Below are 22794 nucleotides of genomic sequence, written 5' to 3'. Positions count from 1 at the left end.
ATTGGATGTGCAATTTGGTTACAAAAGAAAATATGTGCTTTGAACTAAAAATAGCAAGGAGTTTATAAACTGTGTAAGGCCAAACACCCCCTTACGAACTGCACCCTGTTACCACATGCACCCTAGTGGTGCTTTACTTGCGGACTCCCTCTGCACCCCCACCCGGATCTGCAAAGTCCCCTAAAAGATCAGGTGCTGAAGCAGTGCAGCACTATCCAGAGCTTTGGGGGAATGACTGGATCACAGGGCTCTGACCTCATCGATGGATACATCCATTGGATGCATTAAGAGAATCTAAATGGACTCCTGGTGGGACCACCATGATGGTCAGCCTCACCTTAGGTCCAGAGCAATGTAGCCGCCAATCATGAGCTGAAACCTCAGTTACCTTGAGCCAATAAACCTTATTTCCTCTAAGTTGTTTTTCCCAGGCATTTGTCACAGTGCGGAAAGGCCAACACACCTGCATACTCCCCACACCACTGACAGCTGTGTGAAGCCAGGCACTGTGTGTGACCTCAGTATTCCCAGCACAGAGCACAGAGCCTGGCCAGGGAATGGTCTGCTGAGCTGCCCTCCGCCCCTCCTTCCAGGGAGTGGGTCTCTAACAAGGCCATCTCTTGGCTGTGAGTGGGAGGCTGTGGGTAGGTAGGCAGGATAGGACCCTTCCCCTACTTCCTCTTTCTCGACTGTCAGGAATGAACCTTCTGGGTCTGGAAACAGGCGATTCCTAAGGGGAACATTCTTTTTTTTTTAAATATATTTATTTTTTAAAATTTGTTCTACTTAGTTGTACATGACAGCGGAATGCATTTCAATTCACCGTACACAAATGGAGCACAACATTTCAATTCTCTGGTTGTACATAGTGTAGAGACGCATCATTTGTGCAATCATACATGTACCTAGGGTAATGACATCCATCTCATTCCACCATCTTTCCTACCCAAGGGGAACATTCTTAACATCTTCATCTCCCACCCTTCCCATCTATTCCAATGTCTTTAACTACAGGCAGCCCTGGGCCAGGGACTTTGGACCCATGCAATGCCCCAAGGAAACATTACTGTCCCTTTGACTCTGGGTTCTTCTGAAAAATCAAGGAGTGAGCTCACCAGGTTACTAACTAAAGCCCCAGAACAGGGACTCTCCTTGGTCCTGCTTGAGTCCAGGGAGAGGTAGAGACTGCCTGAGAGCCAGGCCCGGCTGGGTAGAGGACCAGAGGACTTAGCTCCAGGACAGCCATGTTACCCTGGGGGCCTACAGGTCTCACCCCTTAAGAAAGGACAGTGATTCTGCCATGCTTGGGATCAGAGCCTTCCTTCCTGTCACTTTCCAACAGTCCTCAGCATCCTTACTTATAAAGTCCCACCAATTGCAAATTGTTCCAAGGCTTAGTTATGTAGGATCCTGTAAGCCAGGTGCTTGACACCGTGCCTGACCAATGGTGGGCTCTCAAAAGGTAGTCACTGATGAGTCACAACAGCGGCTACGGCCATCCCAACACCATCTATGAGGAATCCACCCTCCCACTGTCGTCCTGAAATGTTCTCACGTGTTTTAAAATGTTGGCACGTTTTGCAAAGTTCATTTGACTCCTAGTTCTCTTCACTCCACGGGGCAACTCCAAACCAAGAAGGGCTCGGGGTGCACAGGTTCGGTGGTGTGAGGCTGCCACTGGCTTTGCAGCCAGACTCAACACGGGTGCTTCTCTCCTCCTTCTGAGCACTGATTCCAAGTCTTCTGTTTGACCCAGAGGGTCCTTCGTGTGTCCTAACTCCCTGGGGTAAGGGGTGTCCATACTCGACAAGACGGTTCACAGCCCACCTCTCCCCCTTCCTGAAACCCTCCTTTGGGGCCTCTGCTTCCCCCTTGAATCTCAGACAGCGCCTGCTCAGCCTCCACTGCCTCCTGAGCTTTTCACCAATCTTGGGATTTGAGTTTTCCCGGGGTCCCACTCCAGGCTTCTCATCTTCCTCTTCTAGGTTTCCCTCTAGGTAACTGATTTGCTACCACAGCTTGACACCACCTTCCTCCGCAGTCTTCCAGTTGCCTGCCCGGTCCATGGGTCTGCATCTGCGGCATGTTGGACACCTCCCTTTGAATGGCTCTGGGATACCTGAGTTCTGGGTTTTCCACCAAAACCCATCCCTGCCCTGCCTCCCAATTCCCAAGTCTTCTTCATCTTGGAAAGCTGGACCACGTCCAGTTTCTCAAGCTGGAAATCAGAAGCCATCCTTGGCCACTCCTCTCCCCGGACCTAATCAAGTCACTATCCTCACAGCAAAATAAGTCTGAAATCACACTAGCAACTTCGGTCAGTGTCTTGGGCCCCACTAAGCCCTGGCCCACACCTACCGGCACCTTCCACAGGACTTGGTGTTTTCCATCTGCCATGCAGGCAACAGGAAGAGCCATCTGTAAAGCACACTCCTGACCTGTTACTCTCCCTTAATGGTTTCTGGCCCCTGGCATGGGGCCTTAAGGTCCTGAATGAATGGGGCCTTATCACACCGTTCCCATTCAGGGTTTTTGTTGTTGTTTACATACTAATTTTTATTTTCATGTTAATTGGAAATCACTCATGGGTCCCGCTGCAAGAGGTCAAGGGCTATGTCCATTCTGACTAGGGCTTGAGGCTTCCAGGGAGGCCTGTTGAGTTGAAGGACTGAATAAAATGCTGAGGCCAGTCCTCCCACCGTTTTGTATGAGCAGTAGCACCCTGTGCCTCTCCCATCTCCCACCTAGGGACAGCTGGGAGAGACCAGGCCCATAAGTGACCAGGCTGCCTCCAGCTAGACTGTGCCCCCAGTGTTCTATCTGAAATACTACAAATATTTCAGAAAAGGTGAAATAGTACAATGGATAACCAGGGTCACCAAACTTGCTTATTATTCTTACCTGCTCGCCTTCTCTCTTTGTATTCAGCATATGCACGCAGGCGCGCACACACACACACACACATATGCACTCTTACTTTACCGCTCAGCTCTTTAAAAGTTGTAAGTATCACTAACACTTCACATCTAAATTCTTCAGCATTTACAGGGTGAACATACCTAATTCGAAAATCTAAAATCCAAAACATTTTGAGTACTGACATGACACAGGTGAAAAATTCCATACTATAAAACTTGGTCTTATGCACAAAATTAATAAAAATGTTGTATAACGATACCTTCAGGCTCTTATGGGCATTTTGTGTTTAGATTTGGGTCTTTCCTTCAAGAAAGGTGTATGGAAATATTCCATACATGGAAATCAGAAGCCATCCTTGGCTACTCCTCTAGAGTCTCAAACACTTATTTTGGACACGAGCCACTTGACCTATGTCTCCCACCTTAACACAGTTGCACTGTTGCCCCAAATTCGGCTTTGACACAGTAACGTTACCTAAGACACAGGCCGAGCTCAAGTTTAATTGTGCACAATGTCCTTTGTAAAAGCTGGCCCCACCTCCCACCCCAAAGGAACCTGCCCAAGTCCACTCTCACACCTGGCTGCCATCTCTTTAGCCTCCTTTACTCTGGAATGATCTCCCTGGCACTTTTTGTCTCTTGTGACATTGACCCTTTGAAACCATGTCTTGTCAAATGCCAGCATCCTGGACCTGTTTCCCGATGCCCAAGACGTTCTGATTGGCAAACCGCCCTGCTTACACGCACATGCAAAATCACAGGACTCAAAACTGTTTCAGTTAGTTTCCCAAAACCTATATACTAAGAGATTTTATAGGGAGAAATCTGGAAAAGTTTTGAGCTCTGAATTTTCTGGAAAATTTTTTAAAAACTTAAAGTATTTTTTAAAAATCAAAACAAAACAATGAAAATAAAACACAAAACAAAGACAGAACCCACAGGACCCAGGGTGGAGACCAGGGCTGCAGCACGGCTGCCCCTCCCGTCCACTTCACGCATCAGACTCACAAGGCCCCTGTGGGGATCCAGGTTTGTGACCATCCAAGCAGCCCAGGCCCCCAGGTGACAGAGGTCCACACCCACCAGACCTCAGCTTTCTGGGTTCCCAGGAAGTTCCTGATGCTACATCATATTTCCCAGCAGAGAGGAGTGGAGCTCATGTTGCCTGAGGAGGGGGTCTCTGCACCCCTCCCTGAATGTGGGCTGAGGAAAGGGTGTCTTAGGTCCCCTGAAATGCCCCCGAGCACATCTGGGTACCTGCTTAACTGCTTCCAGAATAACTCACATGTTTCAAGTTCCTTTGAAAGTGGCATGCTTGGAATGCCAGCGATTTACCTCGGGGGACCTGGCCAACTTCTGACCACAGAGGGTCACTCACCAAAGTAAGCCAAAATGAACTCAGATGTCCAGGATTCTGTGTTACTAAAATACCCTTTCACTTGATCTCTCTTCTTAGCATACTTAAGGCCACATCAAACTCAAAATCCTAAACACATCACCCAAAGTCCATGTCCCCACACTCAGTAACTACAAAACAAATGAAGCCCAAACAAAATAAAACAAGAAGTCCCACATCAGGATGACAGGGAACACCCCTGGGCCAGTCACCCTCCACCGGGGGCACTGAATTCCCAAGAGCACCAAACCCAGCCCCATCTCAGAGAAGAGACATCTTTCCTGCTCCTCTCTGCAGTGTCCCCACGAGTTTATGAGGCTGCTTTGCTCTTTAGAGTTCATTAAACTCGAATATGCACAAGGCCATAAAGACTTTCCAGCCTGCACGAGACATGTGAGGGTATGATCTAGAGAATGAGCACAGCCCACCGCCCAGCGCCTTCAAAGGCACTTTTTATTGGCGTTCCCCCGGCCGAGAGGAATGAGAAGGACTCACTTTTTGGGAAGCCAAGTACTCCATGCCTCTGGCCAGCTGGTAGGTGCAGGACACCAGGTCCTTGAAGGTCATCTGCTCCTCGGGCACGCGGTTGATGTCATAGGAGTACTCCATGCCGGGCGGCCTGCGGGCTCGGAGGTACTCCCGGAGGTTGCCTTTCGAAGCGTACTCGACTATGACATAGAGTGGCCCTGTTGACAGAGAGGACACGCTTCCTGAGGCAGCGGGCCAGGATCTGCCCTGGGGCCACTCAGCAAAGGGCCTCTAGTTACTGCACCCAACGTGGCACCGCCATGTTGCCGTCTGTGGCTTCTGCAGCGCTGAGGATGGAGACCCAGGTGCTGGGTAAGGACTCTACCACCGAGCCACACCATCAAGCATGGGTGGTTTTATTTTTTGTTTGTTTGTTTTTTAAGTTTTTACATGCAGAAAAGCACACATGAAAACAGAACACCTGTGTTCTGATCTCTTCAAATGAGAATCAATATTGGGTGGTGACATCTGCAAAAGCCTTCAAGAAATGAAGCAGAGAGGCGGTGCCCTCCCTATCATGGAGGGCAGTGGCTCTCATAAATCTGTTCCCTCTACTATTTACTTCCAATTCATCTTAGCTACTCTACGTACATCTAGTATTGATAAAATGTATGTATTATTTTTAGTCACAGAAAGGAACAATAAAGAGAACTTTGCTACATTTTCACTGATACATTCTCTTGGGGAGGCTACATGTCACCGATACGTCATTCTCATCCGCCCAAGCTGATCCCTCCTTTCCACAGCAGGACAGCATGCTGTTCCATCTCCCATACCACCCTCCCTCTGCTTCTCTGTACTGGTGGGCATTTAGGTTGCTGTATCCACCATAACTGAGTGGGCAAGGAACATGGCTGTGTCTCTCTGCCTACAGATTGCCATACTTCTCCATGGCACAGACTGGAAAGTCAGCAAACCAGAGCCTGCAGGCCAAAGCTTGCCCATTGCCTGTCTGGGTCACTGACTTTCACTGACACACAACCAGGTCCATGCATTTCTGGACTAAGGCTGCTCCCCTAGTACAATGGCAGTGACATGTGGTTTCAACAGAGACCACAAGGTCCACAAGACTCTAAAATATCTCCAACTGACCTTATGGAAATAAGTTGCCAATGTCGACCTAAAGGAAAATTATCAAGACAAATGTGCATTCTCAAGTTTATAGATTATTGTCAAATTGGTTCCCAAAGCGCCAGCAGATGTTCAGCGGCAGCAGCCAGGGAATCCCTCTGTGGAGGAAGAGGCACCCCTTCATACTGCTCTCCTCTTTCCTTCAGAGCCCACTGTCTGTAGCTGACAGCAGGATGGGGCGCCTCAACTCCCACCACAAGGGAAGAACTTCTCAACCAAACACAGGGTCTCATGTTCACACTCACAAAAACATAAGGAGATCGCCCGTTCCAAAATGGCCTCCAGATCATGACCTAGAGACAGCAGGACCTGACACCCGCCTGTCCCCAATCCCCAGGCACAGAGGCCCCTTTGTGTCCCTGCCTGGGAACATCTTACAAAGGGTATTTTAAGGAAAACTATAAACATGCACATAAGGCACCCCAGGAGCAGGATTCAGAAGCTCAACTGCTTCTAGAAAGAAGCCTGCTCTCAACTGTGGGCTGAACATCTGGAATCATTTCCCCTACTCACCGTCCTGTGTGCAAGCTCCAAGAAGGTTAATGATATTTTTGTGTTTTCCAATCATCTTCATCATCTCCATCTCTGACACCAGATCAGAAAGGTCCTTTTCCGTGGCATCATCTATGAATAGTAGGTGACCACCAATCAGACATTTCCTCTGATTTGAGGGCTGTCACTGCTAGTGGCCAAACTCTTGGTTGAAACTGAATCACAGAACCAGGAAAGACTTCCCCAATCATCTCCCTCATTTTATCAGCAAAGGAACAAAGGCCCGGACAGGGTTCTTTGGGGGGTCACTAGCAAACAGTCAGGATTAAAACAAGGCATGTGACCCTAAGCCCAAGTCTTCTGAAGCAAACATCACAGACATGAGAGTGTTTCTCTCTACGGTGAGCCAACCCCTCCTCTATCATACATAAGGAATCTTAGAATCACTACAGATTTTCTCCAGAGCAAGAATTCCCTCCCTGCGCAACCCCAGTGGCCCTTGGAACACTCAAAGTTGGCTCAGGAGGCTCCCCACAACTGTGTGTGTAAACTGTGTGCAGCATCCTGGGCGGGCCAATGGCCATGGCGCCCATTGGCTACTCAAAGTGGCTCCAGTTCCCATCTTAAAAAAACCTCCAGCAAGAACAGCAAATCCTGCAGCCCAAGGACAGACTTCTCTGCTTGGAAACCACAGAAACACCTGGCTTTGGACCTCCTTTCCGACATCCCTACAATAGGATTTATAATGTGACCGTTCCCTATAACCTTTCTCATAAAAGACCAGCTCAGGAGCATAAGTTAATGGTTAAAAGTTCTTCTAGCTCCCGTGGAGCGGGTCAGAGGGTTGGTGCGCGCTTCAGGTTCCCACGAGTGACAGCAACTGGATGCTTATGTCTCGGCTGCTGTCCCCACGACCCGGGTCTCTGCACCAACCCCGATTCTGTTAGATCCTTTGTAGCTTCTAAGTGACTTCCCCCGACGGGAGTCATTTCTGCTCCTCTCCTTGCAAAGAAAGAAGGTGTCCTACTCACTGAGCCTCTAGTTACCTCTTACAATGTCAGTTTCTGTTTGAAGGCTCGAGTTTGAGTCCCGAAGCCAGTGGGCCAACCCCCATCTAAATCCATCCACTAGGAGTGGATACTTTCTAAGCCCATAGAAACACAGAGCGGGTGAAGAATCACAGTCACCTGCAGGAAGCCCCAGGACAACTCAACCTGGACGGCCACCACTTGCGAACAGAGGGGGCTTTTCTTTCTTGGTAAGTACACATGGCTCAAGATAAATAGTCTGTCCAAGACACTGATTTATCTTGAAAACTCCTCAACCTCTAGGTCAACTATGTGCCCTCTGACCCCTGCCATGACAGAGTTCACATGCCACAAAAGGGGCATTCTTGATAAGACCCTCTGCGCCCCGCCCCCGCCGCCTCCCCACTCACCTTTCAGCATCTTCACTGCCACGGTGACCGCCTCCTTGGGCTTGTCTTTGTCGATGCCCACTGCTTCAGCCATGACCACTTGCCCAAAGCAACCTTCCCCCAGGGGTTTGCCCAGCGTCAGCCTAAATGTGTAAACAGGGGATTAGCACACGGCATCTGGTGGATGGACGCAGCGAGGGAGATGCCAGAACTAAATATAACAATCTTTCAGCAGCTTGCAAAAGCATGGCGCATTTATCATATGGAACTAATGAGACTTAGGGTACACACGCGCTGGGGTATTTTCTTAGTGACGTTTCAGAGAACGTCAATTACTGGTGGAACAGCTATTCGGTTTCACATTTGTATTCTCAATTTCTTTTCTTTATGAAAGGAAGGCCCCCTTGCTAGGGAGCTGGTCAGTGCCCCTCTCCCCCACCACCAAGGGCCAACAACGAGGTGCTTCAGATCTTGAGCCAATTAAACATTTGTAATTTAGAATGTCCCAAAGAAAAATGTTAAGGTTGTTCTTATTTTTTTTTGTCCCTGTAAAGTGGCAGCTTTAAAAAAAAATCACTATTATTCAAATACCAGTGGATTTTATGGTCACATTCCTTGCCAAGTTACAGGATCTGAATCTTAAATGTGTTTCAAGGAATCTTTAATTTCTCACTACAGGAAGAAGAAATTCTAGAAAATGGGGAGCATACTTTTTTGACGTAAGTTTAGATAGAGATCCTTATGACTACCTGAAATTAATCCTGAAAATTCCTCACCTCTAGATCAACTATGTGCAAAGGAAGAAATTGCAAAGTGAGCCTCACAAATTACATTTTTAAGCCCAGAAGCTCTGTGCCCATTTCATGAAGGGCCACATATCACCCTTGGACATTCCAGAAACTAGCAAAATGCGTCTTTGGAATGTTTCTGAATGTGGTTTCTTAAGCCTAACAGCAAAATACTGAGCCGCCATTAGTAAACGGTATTTACGGTAAGTAAGTACACAATGATTTGCAAAAGTTCAGCAAAAAAAAAAAAAAAAAAAAAAAACCAAAAAAACAAAAACAACAAAAAAACCTGAGGGCAGCATATGCTATGCTGAGGTCATCCTGTTTCCATTCAGAGCTAAAATTAAATTTAACATCTTGGCAGAAAATAAACATTTGCATTGGAAAAATGGCTAATTTATGTCCTACTGCCCTGCTACTACAAGCATAACAATCCTCTCTTTGTATAAATTCTGCCTCCGATCTAATAAACTGCTTCTAAATAGCCTTCATTCATTGGAAATCAGCTCCACCTACATTTGGGCTAAACACTGTTTGGAAATGCACAGTACTCAGATTTTCCACACTTGGGGGACCCCCAGGTGGGAGCTAACAGTGCAGTACAGACTCCTACTGTTGACCACGGTGTCACAGGTGGCAAAAGCTACAGACCTAACCTGAGGCTGCAAAGTTCCTTACCCATGAGCACAACTCCCCAGCTCAGTGCTATACACAGAGGAATGTGTGCGAGAACTAGCTTATTTATATAATCACTCACAGCCAGGGGCTGGCAGGGTTCAAGAGAAACACCCTTTCCCCTTTCCACACTCTGCAGGTAAAGAAACCGTTCTTTGTGCTTCCCCTGTGCCTCACCAGTGCATGTCCGACAGCCAAGCCTTAATGAACAGTGTTTTCCCCACAGTATTCAGAAACTGGAAATTACTTCCATTAATACGCTAATTGAATAATACCTGGACAATTACTTGGTTCTAGCTTATGATATGCATTCGTAGCTCTATATTGGCTGTTGGAAAAGGTAAGCAATGTGAAATTGTATAAGTCAAAATCACCAGTGACGCATAAACTTCCTCTTCCTTCCAAAGAGAACTCCTTATAGGATCTCCAGAAAAGCTGATCTTTGTGTTTCCAAATTTGTACATGTATATTAAAGAAGTGCATCTCTAACATAATCTTAGGGAGACAAATGGGGTAACTGTTCATAAGCAGGTTAAGAGCTCTTTCCAATTTATCTGGTACAGAAAGAGAATCAGCATTGCACCTTTTACCACTCTAGAGCTGTTGGGACTCCATTTAGTACAAGTACCCCAGAGTGAGCAGACAGTCCTCGGGGAGCTCCCCTTCAGAAGGTGGGGCTGGTGGCGGGGTGGGGATGTCTCTACTAGCAGCCCGTGATCTGCCCCACTGGCTCTGTGACTGGCACAACCATCTGCTAAGGGTTTTCAAGGTCGCCAAGACATGAATGGAAATGAAAGGGGCTCCCATGGCCAAGAATTGCGCTCAGTCCTGGGAGGTGTGCACCATGACCCTCGTTTTATAGGAACTGACTGGCAGAGTCAGGGTTCAAATTCAGCCCAACAGAGTCCAAAGTACATGGACTTGCTCAAGTGAGACCCAGAGACACACAGCTCCCAGCAATGCCTTCAATAAAGCCCAAATGGCCACCTTTTACTATGGCAACACCTGTATACCACCCTGTGAAGACAATACTATGCACCATAGAAGTCAAATATTAGGTACCATATCTGAAGCTTTTCAGCCCAAAATTACATTAATAAGCATTGAAAACAGCAGCAATGGGTAAAGATCCTAAAGGCAATTTACACTCTAATTTCTCCAAAGAAATAAACCTGAGAACAATCATTTTCCAGTAACCAGAAGGTGGAATGTCAGATCTGTTTTATAGATTGGATCATTCTGCTTTTATTCCATTTGACTGGTTTTGAATTGTCCAGAAATTTAAAAAATGATAACCAGATGCCATCTTATTTGGGGAAAAAGCCAGAACTTTGTAGCTCTGATTTAAATAAGCTATTTAAAAAAATAAAAAATTTTAAAAAAAATTTTAATCTTTTCTAGGAGTTGTTATCTGGAAAGTTAATCTCACTCCTATTGACACCATCAGAGCAAGACCTTTGCAGTCAAGACCTAGAATGACAGTGTCCATCCAGGATTCCCATTTCCATCCAAGTTTGCATTCAGGGATGTGCCTGGCAGAAATACTCACTTATCTCTGGGGAACTCCCATTTTGGGTCCTCTGGCAGCTCATACTCCGAGACCCCTGCCAGCATTGGGGTGTCAGCGGCCGAGGACAGACGAGTCGTTATCCTCACCAGCGGGGTATTGGAGTTCATGGAGGAGCTGGACTCTGCGGAAACCTGGATACAAAATGCAAAGACAGATGTAATCCTGGCTCCACCTGGAAAGGCGGGAAGGCAGCCGGAACCCAGCCAGAGTATCAATTCTTAGAAAGAAAGCAGGTGGGGCCTGGGAAAAGCCATGAACCAAAATGAAAGCCACTGGACTCTGATTCCTTTGTCCCCCCTTGACGCAGCACTTGGATCGGGTTTCAAAACAAAATTTTTACCTAAGTCTGACTGAACTATTGTCTCCTTTCTATCCTAATTAAGACAGCTGCTCCACGCAGGCAGACCTCAGTGGCTCGTCACAGCCTCTCTGCCTGCACCCACACCTGTACCTGAGCCCCCAGTAATCAAACTCCTCTTTCTGCTCTTCATTGACCAATGCTAGGCTCATGAACTTTCTCCAAAACTTGTAGGAAACAAACTTTTCCATATTTCCTCCACGTCTGGGAACGTAAAGCAGAACATCTCAAAGAAAGAGCTCCGACTGCCTCTATTCGAGGTCAGCCAAGACCCAGGCACTGGGCCCAGTCAGTCTCCCCAGTCCTTTGGAAACTTGCTGATCCCCAAGCCGTTCAATGAGAATGAGCTGCCTCTGGTCCGCTTCAGCTTCAGAAACCAGTGCACAGGCGAGGCAGAGGATCCAGGGAGAGACACCTTCATTCGGTCACCTGGGAGCAGGCGGGGTTCTTTTGCTCATGCACCCAGATCCATTTCCTTCTGTGCCTGATTAGGTGATTATTTCCTAAATCCGTCATCTCCCCTGGCTGGTATCTGTAAAGGAAGACCCACGCAGAGCCCACCTGAAGGCCACCTCTGGGTATGACTACACAATCTCAGATGGTCACGGGCTGCTAGAAGACACCCTTAACTCTACACCAGGAACAAGACTTTGGCCCAAAAGTCAGAATATGAGGCTAAACATGAGCCACCCAAGCAGCCCACCAAGCCCCTGGCTTCTTATCTTTCGAGGGCTGACAGAACGCCCAGCTACTCGGACAGATACCTTGTCAGCAGAGCGGGTAACAACCGAGCCCAGATGAACCGATGAGGTTGGTTGGGAGGAACTTTTATATGGTGGATCTTGGACTCTTCTCACAGGGAACCAGAGGACTTGTACTCCCTGCTCTCACCCAATCAGGAAGCATTGTTTCTGTCTTTTTAAACCCAGACTACCCTTAAGGCAGGCTAGAAACTCAAGAAGATGCCGAAGAATGAATGGGGGGGTAGTTGAGAAATCAAACTGTTTTCAGTATAAAAATCAAGAAGTTGGCCAATGCTTCACATAGAATTTTAATTCCCTTTTTAAACGCATGTGAAAAACATAAAAAAAAATGTATATGAGTACATTTCTGAGCCTCCTGAATTGTCTTTTGGGCAGGGGGAGCTGTTGCTCAAGTTTACCATGCAGGAACGATGAGTAATGGTTTACTGATTGTGCCATATCAAATCTCAAATTTTGTAGGTGAAAGCCCCACCCCAAGCATCCAAGATGCAAAGGCAAATGGCAGAACAAGCAGGAAAAGATGAAACGGTAGGTATGGGCTCCTGTAAAACCTACTCGCACTGCCCACCAACGTCACAGTCCAGGCAGGAGCCCTTCCCTGGACACAGCAGGCAATGACTTCCAAGGCCCACCACAGTTCACATGGAATCCAACCTGGCTATGGTGGGCTGACCTCATCTGCAGGACACATCAGGCACTTTCAGAGATTCTCAAGTTTCCAGTTTCCACTGACCACACAAACATCCTGAGCGTCGTCCACAGAGAAGGGGCTCGGGAAGATTCAGGAATGGGATTGGCCAAGGATGCTTCTCCCATCTTTCCTTCTAAACCTAATTCACTCAGTATCCTGGCTGCGTGCTGTGCCTGCCAAAGGTACAAAAGGCCCCTGGTGTTTTCAAAAATTAAAAAGATCTTCTGGAAAGTTCCTCCGCATGAACCAGCGAAAATCACCACTTGCTGAAGCGGACACTTGGGCTGGAAGATCACAGGCAAGAAGTCCCAGCCAAACTAGTAAAAGTCGGTCTAGCAATGAGACAATACAGGCCCTGGTGGCCAGATTCCAGCGGATTCTGCAGCCAGGATGCTCTGCAGGACCACCAGCGTAGACCCTCACCAGGGCACTCCAGAGTTCCCGGAACTGCACTGTTGGGGTGCGCCGTGTGCTGCTTGATCGATGGAAGACGGGAAAGCGATTGGGAAATCACTGGCAGCCGAGGGCCGATGACGTCAACATCCAGAAAGCACGTGCAGCTTCTCCGCCTTGTCCCCAAAACTCACCCCTCTCCTAAGGGAGGCTCAGGGGATAGGATGTGGGGAAAGCAGCCTTCCCACAGTGAGGGTGAGCACATAGGCATTCAAAACGGCTCTGGGGGGGATCTAAGAGACTTAGTCACCCTTGCGGGAGAGACCAGGAGCGGGGAGAGGGTAGAAATAGGCCTTACTTCAGAATTTTCTAGATCGTTTGGGTTTTATTGTCATGTATGTACATTTCTTCTATGTTTTAGAAACAGCACTTTTTCTTTGACAAACAGAGCATACACCATCTCTAACAACGAGAAATGGCAAGACTGACGCTTCTGTTGCTCTCTTCTGCTGCAAGGTCCTCGTCATGACACTGTGTGCACTTCAATATGGGTAGCCCGTGGACTGTCCAGGCCACATCCCCCAACACCGAGGGTCCATCCTGCAGGTCCAACAGCATTAGCCCTGTGAGCTTCGGGAAGCCATGCACCCTTCCCGGCCCGAGTTCCCCTCCGTTACACAGGAGGCAGCCCAGCTCCACCTCACAGTGACCAGGAGGCGGGGGTGAGCTCAGGCGCTCAGCACGAGCTCAGTGATATTTGCTCCCAACCCACAGCATTTTCCCTCAGCGCCTTGAACATCAGTTGTATCCAGACCCCAGTGAATACAGATGGCACCTCTCTGTGGACCACCCGGAGCCTCGGGTTGTTAGAGGTCATTAACTGCACAACCGGGAAGATAGCCAGGTGACAGGAGGGCTGCCTGCAGAACAGGATATGACCTAATGGGCACATCTAAGTTGGGACGCACAAGGCCTCTGCTCCCAACCAGGTGGGATGGGGCTCCAGCAAACGAGAAATGCAGAATCCAGGAGTCAGGGAGCGTCCAGACACAGGGTAACACAGTCCCAGGGACAAACAGGACGGAGAACTCCAACATTCAGTCTGACACTGCTCCACAGCAAACCTCTGACCCCAAGGGAGCCTGCATCCCCCAACTGTGGCACAAGTTCATACACATGTGTTCCTTCCCCCAAACACAGCATCTCCATAAGCCTGTAATGTGAACGCTGTTAAGATGGAAAAGCTAGCCAGGCACGGTGGTGCACACCTGTCATCCCAGCAGCCCAGGAGGCTGAGGCAGGAGGATCGCAGGTTCCAAGCCAGCCTCGGCAATTTAGCAAAGCTCTAAGCAACTTAGCGAGTCCCTGCCTCAAAATTTAAAGAAAAAAAAAAAAGGTGGGGGATGGGCCACTGCGGATGTGGCTCAGTTGTTACGTGCCCCCGGGTTCAATCCCCAGCCCCAAAACAAAACAGAAAGGCTCAAATAAATAACAGAAATGGAAACCTTTACACAGTGTGGTTCTCACTGATATTAAAATACAACACTGTGCTTACTTTGTTGAGACGAAGTGTAGAGATTCAGATTAAATGTACAAATCTGGAAAATACTTTGGTTATAAAAACACAAAGCGGAAAAAGGTAAGAAAATGCCCCCAGTATAAAAAGGCCTGAGCCTGATGGTCCCATCCAAGGCACATCTTAATTTTACCTCCACGCATTTTTAGAGTGCTTTTAAAACCCCCTCGGGGACTGTAAAGCTCGACTGGCTTTCCCCTCACTCCCTTCCTCTGGAAGGGAACCTGTTTGGAGGGCTTGGCGCAACCCAACCCCCCCCACCCCCCCCCCCGCAGGCAGGTCCCCGAGGGACGCCATGTTTCAGGGGCTGCTGTCCTTGGAATCGAGGCCCTGGGCCCCCACGGAAGCCCTTCTTCCTCAGCACTATTAGATTATCACTTTTTCTCCCCTTTTCCATGAAATCATAATTTCCCCTGTTACATATTCTTCAATTCCTACTTCAATTCTGAAGTTTTCTTTCCAATTAAAAAAAAAAAAACAAACACCCCATTGTTGGTGAGAAGTTACTTCTAAACAATAAATGCTAACACTGGTGAACTATTTTCCCACCCAAACCTTGGAAGGCTTTTTTTTAAACATGTATTTCCACAGTCTCCAATTCAGCTTCCTTGCTTTCCGGAATGTCCCTTTACCATGTGCCATAAATCAAGCTTTTAACTAAATGGGCTTTTCGTATATTTCCACACTACATATGGGAGATTAAGCAAGAAAGTGGGGTTGGTTTTTCTCCCCCTGGCTTTTTAAGGGGCCACCACGTAAGTGTTCTCTCTTCATACGAGACAAAGCTGAACACCTAGAGGGGACCTCCTAGAGGGGACCTCCCAGGGAGGACAGCGGGCAGGAGGGCGCTCTCTGTGTTTCCTCCTGAGGACACCAGCCCTGGGCCGCAGCCTGCCCAGGAGCCTGCCCACCCTGAGGCTGCGGCCACCTTCCCCAACCAGACCAGGCCTGAGGACGGCACTTTTGCCCCAAGTCTCGCCCACATGGCCTACAGACAGACAAATGTTGTCACTGTGTCAAACTGGGGGGGGGGGGGTGTCTGCATAAAGCTTCCAGGGGTTTTTCCCCTCCACAGCAAAACTTGGGTAATTAGGCGAGGAAGTTTATCAGACGCCGAGTTTCTCCCTTAACGGGCCTCCGCCTCCCCCAGTCTCTTGAGCAACCTGTGAGGGCCGTGACGCACCCGGTCGGGCAGCCAGCTTCTACTTAGAAGGTCCTGTCAGCTAGAGTCCAGGTCAGAGCTTAGTCAGGCCATGTGTCCTTCAGAGGCTGAGAGAAGAGAGCCGCCAAGCAGGGGCAGGGGAAGGCCAGGGGTCCACAGAAAGGGCAGGTCCCAGTGAGGTGGCCCACGACCATGCTCAGCACCCAAGTCTTTCCGAACCAGCCAGGTTTCACGAGGCCCTTGGACTGCCCACCCTGCAGAGGACATTCGTGGGGTCTAGCTGCCAGTGAGCAAGCTTCCAGAAGCATAGCTCCCTTCTAGAACGACTTCCTTCTAGAAACAGAAATCCCCCTCCGGAACCAGAGCCCCCTTCTTCGGTTTGCTGTGATCCGGAGGCCAGTCACACTGGCCTAGAACAGGCTCCAGAGTCACCTACTCCTCTCCTGCATCTCTGCCTCACTCCTAGCCTCAAAGACATCACAAGAGACACCCATGATACTTTCTCTGGTTTTACTCTCCCTGTATCTGGCTGAGAGGGCAAAACTGAAGCCTGAAGAATCGCCCCACCCCACCTGGTTCCCACCCCCCCTCAGCCTCTGGTGAGCTGCTGGGGGCAGTGGGAGCTGGTGAGAGCTGCACAGGACATGACCATCCAGACAGAGCCAACTCTAGGACACTCGAATCTCCATCCTACCCTATGGGTGCTTCTGGCTCCAGAGCAAGGAGTTGACATACTCACTGAAAATCCTCCTCAGCACACCCAGCTCGTCCCCTGTGTCCCCTCCTGTACCTGCACCACCCCACTGCCACCCCCAGGTGACTTGTGGGCATCACAGGGAGCAAAGCCCTCCCTTCAGTTCATAGGTGCACAGGCTGCTTTTCCATGGCCCCTGGCCACCCTATAGGGCCACAGGAAGGCCAACAGGCTCACCAAGAAGCCCCTGTCTGGGTGGACGGCTGCTGGTCCCTTCTGACATGCCAAGTGCTCAGGAAACAGCAGCAGGTGGGCAGGGCAGCACAGTGTCCGAGCCCTGACCCTGAGTGAGGTATGAGTCCCCTCCCAAGGGGGCTGCCCCACGCCACCTGAGTTTCCCCAAGCATCAAGGTGCATGAAAATTCTCAAAAATTCGTAGTTACTGGAACATGATTCCAAGAAACTCCTCCTTTAGTACTGGGGGAAAAATCTGTTGTTCCAAAAAAATAACATAAATGAAATGTCTGTCTTGCACCCAGTAAATCCAGTGCAAATTAGTAAATGTTAAGAAGGAAAACTCACAACAGGATAAATCACCAACCTCTGGCAGAGCACATCAAGAGAGAGGCCTTGGAGCCAGGAAGACTCGAGTGTGACCTGTGTCACACAGGAGCTTGGGCCAATGCAGGATGCAAGTGACTTCCTGAGAGCCTGGGGGCAAGGGTCCCAAGACAGCCAATGATGGGCTCACTTGTCACCTGGTGAAGACTCACTTCGCATCCCTGGGGCCTTTGTGTGGCTTCTCCCTCCAGCATGGTCGAATAGCCCTCTTTTACCTAGACACGGGACAGGCATCTCCCCCTCCACCAACGGGGCTCCCTGAGGGATGCTCTTTGTGAACAATGAATAATGCTCCCCATTTCACATATATGAAGAACTGGGGGTGTGTCGACATTCCTCAAAAACTTAACTCCCAGAGATGTTTCTCCACTCCCATTTCTCTTGCACCATCTGCCCCTCTCCAACACAAGGCAATCACATTTCAAATAACAGCCTCCAAATAACCTTGAAGCCTCCTGTGGAGCCTGGGTTGGACCAAGCACCAGATGAAGGAGGACGAGTGAAAGGAAGGAGGGAAGAACACGGGAGGGCCTCTGTCCCCGGGGCTTACACAGCAAGCGAGAAGATGACCACCCTAAGTGGACACGGACGATGGAGAGAAGTCAGGGGATTTTAAGGGCACCTTCCTCTTTCATCCTAATAGTTACAAAAAAGAAAAGATGACATAATTACAGGATGAGAGCCTAGTTACGCCACATGAGAGGGTTCCCCTCCTGCCTTATTAGAAGAAAATAATAGCAATGGGAACACCACTCCCTTTTCCCAACTCCCTGTGCCAGATCCCAAGTGTGGATGCCTTAAGAGCAGCCCAGAGGTGACTGGTGAGGAGGGAGGGTGGGGCAAAGTGGCCACGTGGCCTGAAGCCACAGCACTATCCAGCCAGGTGAGGGTCATCTCAGGACTAGACTCTCCAGAAACGGACCAGGCAACCGGCTCTGGGCCATCACTGCTTCTCTGGCCTCACAAATGACAGTGCTGTCACTCAAAATAACAACAGCATTCTTGGTGGCAGATATGACCCAATGGGCCCCCTTTCTCCCATGTTCTTGGCACAACGATCATCTGCCCATACTTAACACACACCCAGATTCTATCCTCAGCCTCCACGAAGACAGACCTGCAAGGGACATGGTTCCAAAGACCTTAGCAAGGACCCATTCAGCCAGGAGCTGGCCAAGGACAGCCAGATCCATGCGGAAACTGTTGCTGATCAACGGGTCCTTAACCCTTCCCAATGCCTTGTCCAAAAAATGCCATGGATACCCAAGTCCTATGACCAGAAGGGAGATGAACCCTGAATTTCCCAAAGCACTTTTAAGACTCACCTGGGAACTTGTTTAAAATGCAGATTCCTGGCTCTGTTCAAGATCTACTGAATAAGAATCAGGGCTGGGATGATGGAATCTGCAATTTTAGCATAAATTCTACTAAAATTCATATTGAAGCAAGGCCAGTGAGCTGCTGTGGCACTTACTACTTTAAAAAAAAAAGGAAAACACTTTATCAGAATCAAGTTCCAAATATTTTCCTAAGACTTCACATTCATATGTACCTTCCCTTTGTTCCTTCATAGCATTTCCTGACCCTTGGCTTAGGGCACAGTGAAGACAATCTTGTCCCATCTCCCAAAGCCAAAATCAACCAATCAGAAGGCAAATACAAGAAAAGCAGCCACCAAAGACCAGGTTTAAGGTTAAAAGCAATCCTTTCCCAGTTTCATAGAAAAATCATCCTACCACCAGGCCCATGGCCACACCTGTGACCTACTAACAAAAGTAAATATATATAATATATGCATTCAACGCTATTTTAAAGAATCAGAGGAACTCAGCCAAAATTCAGTTTGGAAATAAGTAGTTCAGGTACATCTCTGAGCCCCAGGGTTCAGATCTTGACTTAAATTAAAGAGGACTAGAGTTTCTTTTCTCCTAGTGGTATAAGTCCCATCCAATATCCATGCCTACCTCAAAAAAAAAAAATAATAATAAAATAAATAAAAAATAGATACAGGACACTAATGTGGCCTATGATGAATAGACAGCTATACTTGGAGTCCCTCCAGAGTTATTTCCAGTCCTGCTGAGGACCTGACTCTCTTATTACTGTCCTTTCTTGACCTTGGAACTAGACCTCATTTACCACCCCACCCCACCCCCCGCCCAAAGCACTGTGACTTGACTCTCCAAGCTCCAAATGCTGAGCCCACCAGGCAGCATCACACAATGATGCTCAACGAAGAGAGGACATCAAAGCAGAGGAAAAGATCCAAGAGCTGGCTGGGTGGTTGGGGAGGAGTAAGGTTCTTTAAACTCTTTATCTACTTTCTGTTACCTGTCTCCGCAGGGGGATGCGCTTGGTCAGCTTGTGCACTGCAGGCTGGCTGCTGAAGTCCGGCTTCTTGGTGGTGGTCTTCATTCGGCACAGGATGACTGTCACCACCATGCAGGCAATGAGGAAGACCCCTATGCAGTAAATGGCTATCTCCAGGTAATCTGGGGAAGCTGTGATCTCCTTTTCTCTTACAGGAGCTAGATGGCAGGTCGCAGGGGGAGGAACAGATAAGCAGGCCAGAGAGTTAGGACAGGGGAGTGATGAGTCACCGTGTAATTAAAGGAATCAAGGGCGACGGCCATTCTCCAGTCAAGGTAGGCGTCCCCGTAACTCAAGGCTGCAGGATAACAGGGGCCCAGTTGCAAGTGCCTCTGGCCTGAGGCTCTCCCAGATGCAAACAAATGACCGTGGGTTCCTCACTCCACCATCAGGGCCCAGGAGGTCACCATCTCTGGTCTTAGTGGGTGTCTGCCAGCACTGAGTGGCTGACACCAGGTTACAATGGGCAGGCTACAAGCCACATTCTGTTGGTCATTTGGGCAGAGCTGGATCATCGACTACACCCACAACAAAGGGACCATCTTTCATGGTGGCCTCTGAAGGCAAACCAAATTCAAAGTTCTTGAATATGAGCGTGCCCTTTTTGTTCCTAAGGAGGACATGATGGTGCTTCATGTCACTGGGGTGGGCTCTTTCACAGCAAAGCCCTACAAGATTGTTTTTCCCAGATGAACACAGATAAGTGTTCAGCTAATAGACTGTCCCCCAAAATTTTTTGATTTCTTTAATACAGTCCCCCATGCTATTCAGTTAAACCAATGCATTCTTTATAAAGACAATTATGATATAAAATCTTTATGCACAAAATACACAAAGTTTATAATATTCCATAATAACCATTAAGAGTTTTGTATAAAAATATAAATGGCATTGCATGTGCATACTTATGTAATTAATTTAGCAACTTTTTATATCAAATATTATCTGTCCCCTTCTTAGTCTTCAGTGATCAATTTACAAGCAGTGTATTTCCAAACAGTATTTTTTTTTTTCCCCAAACTGCATTCTTAGTTAATGGGCTAGTATTATCAGGCAAACTGGTTAAGAAGTGCCAGTTAGGCACCTGCAGAATGCAGTACTGCAAGTTAAAGCAAGCTCAACAGGAGAGGCATCTCATTGTTTTTCAAAGCAAATATTCATAGAGCAGATTCACAACAAAAGGAAAAACGGATGCAATGGTATTGAAGCTTATACATTTTAATCAGAAAAAAAAATACTTGCAAAGATAGTCAACTCTCAGCAGCACAGCACAAAATGAAATGATCAATTTATTTTTACTTGATATAAAACAGGCATGCAGGTAGGCACTGTACTCTAAAAATGAGGAATTAATAACTGGAGTGGAACATCATGAGCTAGCAAACCATAGTCTATGCAGTTTCACAAAGGAAACAATAGCAGCAAATGTAACAAAGAAAACAGGGTTTGTCAAGACTAGAACAGAGATGTTGGTTAGACTTAGCAGCAACGTTTAGCAACAGGGCTTCACTGATGTTTATTTCTTTGCAGGGCAGAAATAACATCAAGCCTAAGATGGCACAAGCATGCTCCCTAGAAAAGGCCAATGAGAGTCCATTCTATTGCAACATGCAACAAGCCACCGATTCCCAAGGTAGGTAACACACTGCTTCTGCACACCTATGTTGCAGGGTGCTTCCCCCAGGCACCCCAATGAACATCCATCTGCTCACATCTCATTAGAAACACAAGAGGGGGAGAAAAACCACATATGGGATTTCAACGAGATGGAACTTGCAATGAGAAAAAATTACTTTGAATTTTATAAAGTAATTTTTACTACTTCTTTATGAGAAGGGGGATGGGCTAATTTATACATTGGCTCCATGACTCACTAAAAAAAAATATAAGATCCCTTTGGGTTTTAAGGGTGAAATTTTACTTGATCATAAATGTGAGTGTGGGATCTCCTTGTAAGTGAATTTCCAAAGCAACTTTCTTAATCCCTGGGGGATCATTTTGCATATTTTTCAATCTTTATGCAAGGATAAAAGGGGCCATTTCTGGGAACAGAAGCTGTGTTAATTTTATAGCAATCAACCAAGAAAAGGGGAAAACCCACGGAAAGAAAGAGCAGTATATACCTGGCAGAACTGTCAACCATGCAGAGTGAAAGGATATCCCAATAGAATTACCCGCCAAGCACGTATATTCCCCAGCATCCTCAAAAGTTACATTCCGAATATAGAGAACCTCAATCTCTTTGTCCGTGGTGTTAACACCGGCAGCCTAGAAAACAAAGGAAGCGAGAAAAGGGCTAGAGACAGGAAGGACTGTGGAGGGGCCACGGAACCACGGGCCTCCACGGCGGCTCCAGGAGACGCTGGCCACCGCGAGATTCCAACTGCAGCCATCCACAAAGCCCACAACCAAGACCCTGAGCACACCGGCCAGCTCACCTCCGCAGGCCCGTCACCACACCGGCTTCACCACCTAGACATGCATGCAATCAAACGCATGGAAAAATCAACCCACAGAGGTCTGTTCGCTGGGCCTTTGCTTTAGTTTGGATTGAGGGGTGGCTTTCCAAAGGCACAGTGCCCAAAAGGCTAATTTGGCTTCTGGTCTTATTGGCTGCAGACTCCCAGCTTGAGAAAAGGATGGTTCTATCTAAATGGCTGTGTAAGAAAACAAAGCACTGTAAACAGCCCAGGTAGACACCTCTCTTGTCCCCATGGCCCTGTGGGAACCAACCAGGGTGGGAAGGTTGTCTCGGTTACCAGATCCTTAATTTCATTTTTGCAAAACCATCTTGCATTACAAAGCCTTGAAAGAGAATGGAAGAAAGCATGATCTTGGCAAGAGAAAAACTGGGCTTTCTGTTGTGGTGGCTTCTCTCCTTTTGTAATAAAAAATATTTGAACATGAGTCATGACAAACTAAGAAGGTCCACCTTCCGCCTTTGACAGCGTCCAGTAGTACGTTCAGTGGGTAAGATGCACTATCTTCAAATTTAGGGTAGGATCCACTATGGAACCAAAGAATTTGTCCAAGAGACTTTCCTGGACAAATAATAGCATGCCAATACTTCTCTAAAAATCTGGAGTAGAAGGACATATATTTCTGATATTTGAATGCTACAAATTCAACAATTCTGCCAGTTTGTGTATAAAACGGTGCTAATGTGCAGTCATGGTGGGAAACGTGCAGCCCGGACAAGATAAACCAGAAGAGATGACTGAGAAAACTGGGTAGGGGTGGAGGGCACTCT

General features: G+C 47.9%; 1 protein-coding gene across 5 annotated transcripts in view; it reads right to left on the bottom strand.

Annotated features, from left to right (window-relative positions):
- Positions 1–22794, bottom strand: part of Fgfr2 (fibroblast growth factor receptor 2) — a 94033-nt gene that overhangs the window by 9900 nt on the left and 61339 nt on the right. For 4 of the 5 annotated variants that reach the window (XM_027930022.3, XM_027930026.3, XM_071610685.1 and 1 more), the window contains 6 exons: positions 21668–21812; positions 19506–19702; positions 10895–11046; positions 7904–8025; positions 6487–6597; positions 4810–5000 (listed from right to left, as the gene is read on the bottom strand). In XM_027930022.3, coding sequence (XP_027785823.2) covers positions 4810–5000; positions 6487–6597; positions 7904–8025; positions 10895–11046; positions 19506–19702; positions 21668–21812 — 918 coding nt within the window. The remainder of the gene's footprint in view (positions 1–4809; positions 5001–6486; positions 6598–7903; positions 8026–10894; positions 11047–19505; positions 19703–21667; positions 21813–22794) is intronic. The other variant, XM_071610684.1, reaches the window with a different exon arrangement.

Source organism: Marmota flaviventris, chromosome 4 (genome assembly GCF_047511675.1).
Source record: "Marmota flaviventris isolate mMarFla1 chromosome 4, mMarFla1.hap1, whole genome shotgun sequence".
Lineage (NCBI taxonomy): Eukaryota > Metazoa > Chordata > Mammalia > Rodentia > Sciuridae > Marmota > Marmota flaviventris.
The sequence above is the reverse complement of the archived record's forward strand: the minus strand, read 5'-3'. Positions and strand labels throughout refer to the sequence as shown.